The 12446-nt window shown below is 42.6% G+C and overlaps 1 protein-coding gene across 1 annotated transcript in view; it reads left to right on the top strand.

Moving 5' to 3' along the window:
* LOC149451653 (TGF-beta receptor type-1) overlaps positions 1–12446 on the top strand; it is a 74158-nt gene that overhangs the window by 38970 nt on the left and 22742 nt on the right. Inside the window, exon 4 of the mRNA XM_089690364.1 lies at positions 54–184. Within this exon, the coding sequence (XP_089546490.1) occupies positions 54–184 (131 nt within the window). The remainder of the gene's footprint in view (positions 1–53; positions 185–12446) is intronic.

Raw genomic sequence — 12446 nt, 5'->3', positions numbered from 1 at the left:
AGACTTTGTGTTTAATATCTTCCTGATTTTTTTTTTTCTTAATGTTTGTATAGGAATACATGAAGACTATCAGTTACCATACTACGATCTTGTTCCATCTGACCCATCAGTAGAGGAGATGAAGAAGGTGGTTTGTGAGCAGAAACTGAGACCAAACATTCCCAATCGATGGCAGAGTTGCGAAGTAAGTAACATTTTGAAAAATGTTAAGCAATTGAAAAATGCAAAAAGATTTGTTGTGTAGATGAAATTCTGTGATGTTGACGTAACCCTGTTACCACACCACATACAAGATAACAAGTTTAAGATAGCCAATAAAGGTCCAGAAAGAACATTTTAGGTTTTTGTGTTTTCTCATCCTTTTTCAACATTTCTCAGAAGTGTCAGAGTCTTTCTAGGCCAGACGCTGTGCAGTCGTGACATCAGGCCCAGAAGGGGAACAAGTCCTGCAGGTCTAGGTCTCATGCAATCTCAAGACTGCCTGCAGTGGTGCACTTACACAATAGTTTGGTGCACAAGTAGTCATATGACAGGTCTGGTTACTGAATTGGATATTTAATCATGAAAGCCCCACTATGAGTGTGCACTTGGCAATAACCTCTCTATGCGCAAGATTTTATCACAGGAATGATAGCTCTGCAGCTGCTGTTTTCACTGTGGGCACAATTAAAATGGCGGTGGTCAAAAGAAGTCACTAGTTAACCTGCCAACAGCACAGCATATATAGCCAGGTATATTGCAAAAGAAAGGTATGCAGTGTTATTTCTGGGAAGGTTTCTTTGACTTACACCTATAATTGATTAACAAGGGACTTGTATAAAATGAATTACTGTGGCTGCCAGGGAGACTAGCTATAAAATACACTCCTCAATTCTGTCAACAGGTTTCCAGAGCCTTGCCTAGCCTGGCGCAACTTCCAGCAATCAAACAAAATATGTTGGACATGAGATTTATTTAACTACTTTTGGGCCGCCCACCTGCAATATAATGTAATGCAGATGGGAACCAGCTACAGGTCCAGTGACATACCCATAGGGCACACAATCCTCTCCCCAAACTGCAGCTTGGGGGCTGGATGGTGGCCCTCTGCTTGCTTTTTTCTGGCCATTGGGGCATTATTCCCCCCACCCCCACCAGCAGCAACAATGGGGAAAATTTCCCACCACTAACGCCAATAATGGGGCATTATTTCTCCCACTAACACCAATGATAGGGTACTATTCCTCTTCCTGACACCAATGACGGGGCCCCGTTCCTCCCACGGACGGGGCCCCATTCCTCCCACGGACGGGGCCCCGTTTCTCCCACGGCTAAGAGGCATAGTGAGTATTCTGCAGATCTCATTTGTTGCCAGTAGTTTTTGGAAAACCAAAGTTTTTTGTGCAGCCAAACAGATTTGCCAAGTTGGGTGAAGATGTGGGGGATGCAAGCTCGGGTGGCAGCCGTGGATGTCACTGCTATTCCTAACAGCCAGGAGGGCAGACCATCTGGGAGGGGTGGTGAGGGTAGTGCAGGAAGGCCTAGACCGTTAGTGTTAGTAGGGGATTCTATAATCCGAAGGACTGAGAATAATTTGTCACCAGGATCTCCTTAACCGAATAGTTTGCTTTCTCCCTGGTGCCAGGGTTCGGCATGTGGTGGACCTGGTTGATAAATTACTGGGAGGGACTGGGCATGACCCAGCTGTCTTGGCCCATGTTTGAACCAATGACCGAATACATGGAAGGTGGAGACTCCTTAAGAATCAATTTAAAGAACTAGGCTGCCATTTGAAGGAAATGACCTCCAAGGGGATATTCTCTGAAATATTAACTGTGCCATGCACAACTCAGGAAAGCTGGGGAGGTTAGAGAACTAAATGCATGGCTAAAGACCTGGTGTAAGAGGGAAGAATTTGGGTTTCTAGAGCACTGGGCTGCCTTTTCATTGGGGTGCAACCTATATGCTAGAGATGGTTTGCAACTAAATGGAAGGGGGTCTGCTGTGCTGGGGGAGAGGTTTATGGGGAGGCTGGAGGAGTATTTAAACTAGGATCAAGGGGGGAGGGAGAATTAGAATATAATGGGGTAGACATATCAGACAGGGGTCAGTTCTTATTGGTGGGTTGAATGGGGAAAGATAAAGGGAGGGCTATGGTAAATAAGAAGGTTCCCATGTTACAAACAACCAGTAGAATTGGTACCATTTGTATAAAAATAACAAATATGCAAAATACGTGTGTACAAGGTGTCAATGAATTAAAGTGTTCACCAATGCCAGAAAGTCTACCAAGCAAAATAGGTGAGTTGGACGCTTTGGTGCTAGAAAAGTAAAGTAAAGCGCTGCGTAAATTGACGGCACTATACAAGTACCTGAAATAAATAAATAAAGGTGTTGGTGTCTGTCTCTGTGAGAAGTGATCTCCGAACAAGTGTGAAAGAGGACCTAGTTGATGGAGAGTGTGATGTAGCTGAAGCATTATGGGTGGAACTGCACATGGGGGTGTGTACTACAAAGGAAATTATTGGCGTTTGTTATAGGCCTCCCAGTATTAATGAGGAGGTGGAGACTCCGCTCCTTGCACAGATCGAAAGAGCTGCAAGGGCTGGGACACTGATAATGGGGATTTTAACTACCCGGTAATTGACTGGAGTAATGGTACTGCAGAAACCGTTAAAGGGCAAAAATGTATAAACCTACTACAGGACAATTTTATGGTACAGTTCATAGAGGCCCCAACTAGGAGTGGTGCTCTGCTGGACCTGGTATTCTCAAACCATGCAGTGGTTATTATGAATGTCCATATAAAAGATATAAAACATCTGTGTAGCAGTGACCATAACATGATTTAATTTATTGTTTGCTGTAAACATCAAGCACATACTGGAAAGGCTACAGGGCATTTATACCCCCTTCCTGCCCAGGCCAATTTCCAGCTTTCAGCGCTGTTGCACTTTGAATGACAATTGCGCGGTCATGCAACACTGTACCCATATGAAATTTTATCATTTTTTTGTGACAGAGCTTTATTTTGGTGGCATTTAATCCCCTCTGGGTTTTTTATTTTTTCTTAAACCAGAAAAATTTTGAAAAAAAAGTTTTTTCTTCGTTTTTGTTATAAAATTTTGTAAATAAGTGATTTTTTTTTCTCCTCCACTGATGTGTGCTAATGAGGCTGCAGTGATGGGCACTGATAGGCTGCACTGATGAGGAGGCACTGGAAGGTGGCACTGATGGGCATTGACAGGCATCACTGATGGGCACTGAAAGGCAGCACTCATATATGGCACTGTTAGGCGGCACTGACTGGCTCTGTTAGGCAGCACTGACTGGCACTGTTAGGCAGCACTGATGCGTGGCACTGACTGTCACTGATAGGTGGCACTGATTGGCAGCACTGATAGGTGGCACTAAGACAGCTCAGATGGGCACTGAAATGTGGCACTGATGAGCACTGGCAAGTGGCATGGATGAGCACTGAGAGCTGGCACTGATGGACACTGACAGGTGGTGCTACTGGGGCTACACAGATCATCACGGCACACTGATCATCAGTGCTCTGATGATCTGTGTACATGTCCCCTCTGAGGAATGCCAATTACTGGCTCTCCTCTCCTCACGAGCTTTCAGCGTGACAGCTCGTGTGGAGAGAAATGCCGATAACTGGCATTTCCCTGTGCAGATAAGCAGCAGTTTCCTATTTACATGCGATCAGCTGTGATTGGACACAGCTGATCACATGGCCGAGCTGACATCTTTGGCTCTTTCCGTTGATCGGTGATCCGCTGTGTCCAAGGGACACAGCGGACCGCCGATCGCCGCGCTTCGGGAGCCGCGCATGTGCTCTTAGAATGGGAGGACGTCATATGACGTCCTCCCAGAACGAGAGAACCACCTTGCGTCCGTCATATTACTCGATGAACACAACACAGAAATGGGAGTTCTTCAAAAAAGACTGTATGTGAACAAACTGCAAAATATATTCCCATGGGCAACAAGTTTAAAAGACTAAAAATCAAACCTATGTGGCTTATGGCCAAAGTTTAAAAAAAAAAAGCTATAGATAATAAGAAAAAAGGTTTTTTTTTAAATTAACATGAAGGAACGCTATCATCATTTAAACATTGCTTAGAATATAACGGCCACAAAAATTGAAAAAGAATGACAGATTGCAAAAGATAGCAGGACAAACCCCCCCAAAATTCTTCAAATATATTAATGGTAAAAAGGCCAGGTCAGAGCATGTAGGCCCTTTACAAAATAATCTAGAGTGGGTGACTGGGGACAAAGAAGGCAAAAGTGAATTAAATATCTTCTTCAGCTCTGTGTGTACAAAGCAACATGGGGGAGCTCTTGTCCATAATAGGCATGGTATTGACACAGCTCCAGATGATCCATATCGGCTCACAATTGATATGATCCAGAAATATTTAGACAGAATAAAGGTTAATAAAGCACCTGGACCAGATGGCATACACCCATGGGTCCTTAAAGAATTGAGCTCTGTCATTTCGAAGCCATTGTTTCTCATTTTGAGGGATTCTTTAATGACTGGCATAGTACCACTGGTTTGGCGTAAGGCCAATGTGGTGCCTGTATTTTAAAAGGGTTCAGAATCTTTACCAAGTAATTATAGACCTGTTAGTTTAACATCTATAGGTGGGAAGATACTGAAGAGCTTAATAAAACACCACATAGATGAGTTCTTGCTGGAATAAAATATTTTAAGCAACAGACAGCATGGATTCATGAAAGACAGAAGTTGTCAAACCAATCTGATCTCTTTTTATGAAGAGGTGAGCAAAACCTTGGACAGAGGGGTGGCTGTGGACGTGGTATACTTGGATTTTGCAAAAGCGTTTGACACAGTTCCCCACACACGGATAATGTGTAAGGTAAAGTCTCCATGCTTGGAAAAATCCCTGTGTAAATGGATAGAAAACTGGCTAAAATATTGTATTCCGAGAGTAGTGGTTAATGATTCATACTCTGAATGGTCTAGGGTTGTTAGTGGTGTACCCCAAGGTTCAATGTTGGGACCCTTACTTTTTAATATATTTATAAATGATATAGGGTCTGAGATTAAAATACCATTTCAGTCTTTTCAGATTACACCAAACCGTGCAGTGGAATAACATCCTTACAGGATGTCTCCAATTTACAAGCCGGCCTCAATGCACTGTTTAATTGGGCAACTATTTGGCAAATGAGGTTTAATGTTGATAAATGTAAGGTTATGCACTTGGGGGCTAAGAATATTCATGCATCCTGCATAATAGGGGAGTACAACTGGGGGAATCAATGGTGGAGAAGGATCTGGGAGTTCTGGTAGATCACAAGCTTAATAATGGCATACAATGCCAAGCTGCGGTTTCTAAAACGAGCAAAATCCTCTGTTGTATTAAAAAATATATAGACTCCAGAGAGAGAGAGAGAGAGATCATTTTACCCCTGTACAAATCAGTAGTAAGACCTCATCTGAAATATGCAGTTCAATTTTAGGCACCAATTCACAAAAAGAACATTGGGGAACTGAAGAAAGTACAGAGAAGGGCAACCAAACTGATAAGTGGCATGGAGTAGCTCAGCTATGAGGAAAATTGGAGGAATTGAATTTATTCTCTCTTGAGAAGAGATGATTTATGAGGGCTATTATCAACATGTATAAATACATCATTGGTTCATATAGTGAACTCTGTGTAGAGTTATTCACCTTGAGGTCATCACAGAGGACAAGGGGGCACTCTTTACGTCTGGAGGAAAATAAATTTAATCTCCAACCTACCTACCCTTTGCAGCTATAACAGCTTCAACTGTTCTAGGAAGACTGTCCACAAGGTTTAGGAGTGTGTCTATAGGTATTCTATTGGGTTGAATCCAGGACTCTGTGCAGGCCAGGCAAGTTCCTCCATGCTAATCCATGTCTTCATGGACCTTGCTTTGTGCACTGGTGTGCAGTCATGTGTGAATAGAAAGGGGCCGTCCCCAAATTGTTCCCACAATATTGGGAGCATGATATTGTCCAAAATATCTTGTATGCTGATGCCTTAAGAGTTCCCTTCACGGAAACTAAAGGGCCAAGCCCGACTCCTGATAAACAACCTCACACCATAATCCTCCCTCCACCAAACTTTATACTTGGCACAGTGCAGTCAGGCAAGTACCATTCTCCTGGCAACCGCCAAACCCAGACACATCCATCAGGTTGCTGCACAGAGAATTTGTCACTCCATAGAACACGTCTCCACTTCTCTATAGAGTCTGTTGGTGGCGGGCTTTACACCACTGCATTCGACTCTTTGCCATTGCACTTGGTGATGTAAGGCTTGGATACAGCTGCTCGGTCATGGAAACCCATTCCATGAAGCCTACGTACTGTTGTGGCTGAAGGCCACACGAAATTTGGAGGTCTTTACCTATTGACTCTGCAGACAGTTGCCGACTTCTGCGCACTGTGCGCTTCAGCTTGCACAGACCCCTCTGTCATTTTACATGGCTTACCACTTCGTGGCTGAGTTGCTGTTGTTCCCAGTTGCTTCCATTTTGTTATAATACCACTAACAGTTGACCGTGGAATATTTAGTAGCAATAAAAGTTCACGGATGGACTTATTGCACAGGTGGCGACATCTCACGGTACCCTGCCTAAATTCATTGCTCCTGAGAGCAACTTATTCCTTCACAAATGTTTGTATAAGCAGTCTGTATGCGTAGGTGCTTGATTTTATACACCTTTTGGCCACGGAGGTGATTGAAACACCTGAATCCAATGTTTTGGAGAGGTGTACCAATACTTTTGGCATTATAGTGTATCTCTCTATTTAGGTTTTCTCACCGATTATAACAATATTCTGTTATGATCCCTAGACTGCCAGACAGCATTGAAGGTATTTATGAGTATTAATGCTATGATGTATGGAAGACATATATTGCCCTATGGAGGCTTTGATTATGCCTTGGGGTTTCCTTTGTAGGCAAATACGGTTCTTTTTAATCACTGGAGAGCACTGCCACCCCTTTTTCTCCTGTGTTTGACCTTTGGGGCTGTGGGCTTGTTCCTGTCTGCTCTCTCCATTGTGATACCAACTCTTTATTTCCTTTGCACCTGCTTACATATATGTGAGAGTATATCATTAACACAATCTTCATTCTCTCCGTTTGAATCTGTAAGTGTACTAATATGTATGTATTGAAGTGTTTGTTACATTAATCTAAACTAGAAAAGCTACATTTTCTGGGGAAATTGTGGGAAGTGTTCTTGCCTCCACCAGTAGTCTACAACTGGAGTGGGCGGAGTAACTGGGTGGAGTGGCTTGAGTAACTGTTGTGTGGTTGGAGTGGCTGGAGTAACTGTGAAAAGTTTGGACTGGGCAGAGTAACTTTATGGAGTGGGCAGAGTAACTGTGTGGAGTGTTTGGAGTGAGTAATGATAGTAAACCTTACACTAACCAATTGATTGATCAAATTTAAAAAGTGCACATGGCAAGCTTGATAGAGTGAGAAATACATTTCAACTTTTAATTATTTATATAGCACATCAAATGGTTGTAGTTTAAAAACTATAAATCCTACACCGAAGAGCTTTATATTGTGAGAATCACAAGACCCAGACCTACATTTTGATGCATAGTATGTCTCTGAAATATTAAAAATGAAGGCACAGTCGCGGTTTAGAAATTGCCCTTCAAATTTGAGGTGGCTAGAGTGGAGTTTCAATGAATGTCAATGGGCGGCGTGAGTTGCAAACAAATGGTCATATTGTGAAAACTATCAGGACTATGGCTTAGCCATGGACATTTTTAGTGGCAGCAGGGATAGCTGAACGTTTTGATATAAGATTTGTGTAGGTGGGCTTGAAAATGAGGGAGTGATGGCAGTTTAGAAATCATGTCCTGATTTTTCAGCTCACACTCTAGCTTTTGTCAGCTCACACTCTAGCTTTGAACTTTCCGCCATTCATTCCTATGGGACCAATTTCACCACAAAAACGCTGATATTTTGTGAACCATTCGGCGAAACGTTCCACAAAGTAATAGCACACCAATCGGGAACAATCCGCACGTTTCGGTATATTACTGTCGTTTCGGTATATTACTGTCTATGTAGTGTAAAAACTGTGGGAGGAGTTAGGGTGGTAAATTTGGCTATAATAATAATATATATGTGAGATAACAGTAAGTGGTCTTGCCATGCAAGAACACTTAATGATTGAAATTGTATACTGTATTATCTGGCAGCTTTCTGTGATTTTAGCAACTAGTCACAACCGCAACCCCTGAACCCATAAAGAACACACATTGGCACATTGTTTGATTTGTGGAAAGCAATACACTGTATCCTGTATCTATTTAAGAGGGGAAGTGCATTTTGGGGGTTGTGATACTGAGGATAGATATGAGGTTCTGTTGTCTCTGCATGCTTTGATCTTACCATTTTTTGTTGGGAATGGAATATACCCCACTCATTTTTAATCAATTATATAATAAAATTGATAAATGTAACGTAAAGAGTGGTTATTGTTCTGATAGAAGGCATCAGCACCTTTTTAAAATCCCAATTTTTTATAGTCTCTTTGATTGGTTTTTCATATATAGGGTGGCTGAATTACCAACTGGACCTATTACTATCTCTTGTGAATTCCTCTAGTGACAATACCTCAACACATTCCAGATAATTCAATTTAGTTCAGAAGTGTCTACCACAGCCTGCCAGGATTGTTTTGTGCCTGTTAAGTTGGCAGAGAAACTAACTTGTGCATAAAAATCACTTGTGCAATCATCCGATATTACTCGAAGGGACAAGCACGAAAAATGTCATACTATACCAGATCATACAATTTTCGTTTAACCAGTACAATTTTCGTCCGAAAATACAATACAAATACATTGCATCACTTCTGAAATTTTACGCTGTCGTGCAAAAATTTTCGGAACTTTAGCAAACTTCATTTTTGACATGAGACTAGCATGCAAAAAAAAAAACAGACATTCGTCTGATATTCTCTGTGGGTATTTGGGTCTGTTCCTACCGGTTTTCCACAGGGTGGGGTGATGTCCTGCAGTGTGTGTGTGTTTTGTGTTTTTTTTACCTACATCTGACTGCCCAAATACTGGCATAGATGTGTAGTGGATTCTAGTGTGGGAGTTTTTCCCAAAATCGGAAGGATAACCACTTTCGTTGGTCAGGAAAATATGACTGAACTTTTGGTAGCAAGTGTCTCTGGGCTGTTGGCTCATGTCCCTAGTGCTGTCTCATCCACTTTGATGAAAAATTATGACAAGTGTGAGCCTTTCATTTGAGGTATCCTGAGTTTTTTGCAAGCGCATGGTCCTTGTATCCAAGAGAGAGCCCAGCTTCCTATCAATATCCTGTAACTTTGTGCGATCAGCTCATCTTCACTGGACAGCTCAACTTACATTAGGTACATTTGGTTTTGGCTCTCCCAGCGGTACATATCAGGTGTTAAAAAAAGTAGAAAAAAAGGGCATACTTTCTAGACCACTTATAAGACCAGGATCCCGAGGAATGGCCTTTACACCAAGAGGTGTTTCTGCCTCAGATGGGGGATGCTAGACATCTCTTGGCTTCCCATTCCAACAAGATACTTGAAAGATTTGTTGCAAGGACAAAGGATGCCACTGACCGGTGTGATGGATGTCTTGGTAATCCATATCTGCTTTTATTATTTTTTTTTTATACAAATTATATATACAGTGAAGGAAAGAAGTATTTGATCCCCTGCTGATTTTGAATGTTTGCTCACTCAGAAAAAAAATGATCAGTCTAAAAATCGAATGGTAGGTGTATTGTAACACTGAGAGACAGAATAGCAACAAAAAAATTCAAAAGAAATGCATGCCAAACAAATTATGCACTGATTTGCATGTTCATGAGGGAAATAAGTATTTGATCCTCTATCATTCAGCAGGATTTCTGGCTACCAGGTGTCTTTCATACAGGTAACAAGCTGAGATTAGAAGCAGTCTCTTAAAGGGACTGCTGCTAATCTCATTTTGTTATCTGTATAAAAGACACCTGTCCACAGGAGCAATCAAACCATCAGATACCAAACTCTCCACCATGGCAAAGACCAAAGAGCTGTCCAAGGATGTCAGGGACAAGCTTGTAGACCTACACAAGGCTGGACTGTGCTACCAAACTATCGCTAAGCAGCTTGGTGAGAAGGTGACAACAGTTGGTGTAATCATTCACAAATGGAAGAAACACAAAACAACTGTCAGTCTCCCTAGGTCTGGTGCATCATGCAAGATCTCACCTCATGGAGTGTCAATGATCATGAGAACAGTGAGGAATCATCCCAGAACTACACGTGAGGATCTTGTCAATGATCTGCAGGCAGCTGGGACCACAGTCACCAAGAAAACAATTGGTAACACACTACGCTGACAAGTATTGAAATCCTGCAGTGCCCGCAAGGTTCCTCTGCTTAAAGCACATGTCCAGGCCCGTCTCAAGTTTGCCACTGAACATCTGAATGATGCAGAGGAGGACTGGTTGAAAGTGTTGTGGTCAGATGAGACCAAAATTGAGCTCTTTGGCATTAACTCAACTCGCCGTGTTTGGAGGAGGAGGAGGAATGCTGCCTATGACCCCAAGAACACCATCCCAACTGTCAAACGTGGTGGAAACATTCAGTTTTGGGGGTGTTTTTCTGCTAAAGGGACAGGACAACTGCAACGCATCAAAGGGATGATGGACAGGGCAATGTACCGTCAAATCTTGGGTGAGGACCTTCAGCCAGGGCATTGAAAATGAGTCATGGATGGGTGTTCTAGCATGACAATGATCCAAAACACACGGCCAAGGCAACAAAGGAGTGGTTCAAGAAGAAGCACATTAACGTCCTGGAGTGGCCTAACCAGATGTGTGCAAACCTGGTGGCCAACTACAGGAAATGTTTGACCTGTAATTGCCAACAAGGGATTTGCCACCAAGTACTAAATCCCGTTTTGTGAAGGGGATCAAATACTTATTTTCGTCATAAACATGCAAATCAGTTCATAATTTGTAAGCCATACATTTCTTTTGAATTTTTTACTGCTGTTCTGTCTCTGTGTTACAATACACCTACGTGTGTGTGTGTGCGCGTGTGTGCGCGTGTGTGCGTGTGTGCGTGTGTGTGTATATACAGGTGAAACTCAAAAAATTTGAATATCATGCAAAAGTTCATTTATTTCAGTAATGCAACTTAAAAGTTGAATTTAATATATGAGACTCATTACATGCAAAGCAAGATAGTTCAAGCTGTGATTTGTCATAATAGTGATGATTATGGCTTACAGCTCATAAAAACCCCAAAGCCACAATCTCAGAAAATTAGAATATTGTGAAAAGGTGCAATATTCTCGGCTCAAAGTGTCCCATTCTAATCAGCTAATTAAGCCATATCACCTGCAAAGGGTTCCTGAGCCTTTAAATGGTCTCTCAGTCTAGTTCAGTAGGAATCACAATCAGGGAAAGACTGCTGACCTGATAGTTGTGCAGAAAACCATTAAAGACACCCTCCACAAGGAGGGAAAGCCTCAAAAGGTAATTGCAAAAGAAGTTGGATGTTCCCAAAGTGCTGTATCAAAGCACATTAATAGAAAGATATGTGGAAGGGAAAAGTGTGGAAGAAAAAGGTGTACAAGCAGCAGGGATGACCACAGCCTGGAGAGGGTTGTCCGGAAAAGGCCATTCAAAAGTGTTGGTGACTGAGGCTGGAGTCAGTGCATCAAGAACCACCACACACACATGGATCCTGGACATGGGCTTCAAATATCGTATTCCTCTTGTCAAGCCACTCCTGAACAACAAACAACGTCAGAAGCGTCTTACCTGGGCTAAAGAAAAACACACCTGGTCTGTTGCTCAGTGGTCCAAAGTCCTCTTTTTTTGATGAGAGCAACTTTTGCATCTCATTTGGAAACCAAGAACCCAGAGTATGGACGAAGAATGGAGAGGCACATACTGCAAGATGCTTGAAGTCCAGTGTGAAGTTTCCACAGTCTGTGTTGATTTGGGGAGCCATGTCATCTGCTGGTGTTGGTCCACTGTGCTTCATTAAGTCCAGGGTCAACGCAGCCATCTACCAGGAGATTTTGGAGCACTTCATGCTTCCTTCCACAGACAAGCTTTATGGGGATGCTGACTTAATTTTCCAGCAGGACTTGGCACCTGCCCACACTGCCAAAAGCACCAAAACCTGGTTCAATGACCATGAGATTACTGTGCTTGATTGGCTAGCAAACTCGCCTGACCTGAACCCCATAGAGAATCTATGGGGCATTGCCAAGAGAAAGATGAGAGACATGAGACTGAACAATGCAGAAGAGCTGAAGGCCGCTATTGAAGCATCCTGGTCTTCCATAACACCTCAGCAGTGCCACAGGCTGATAGCTTCCATGCCACGCCGCATTGAGGCAGTAATTGCTGCAAAAGGGGCCCAAACCACGTACTGCGTACATA

Source organism: Staurois parvus, unplaced genomic scaffold, assembly GCF_062004578.1.
Source record: "Staurois parvus isolate SC_StPar_1 unplaced genomic scaffold, SC_StPar_1.0 ptg000527l, whole genome shotgun sequence".
In the NCBI taxonomy this organism is placed as follows: Eukaryota; Metazoa; Chordata; class Amphibia; order Anura; family Ranidae; genus Staurois; species Staurois parvus.
This window is presented reverse-complemented; position numbering and strand designations above follow the sequence as displayed.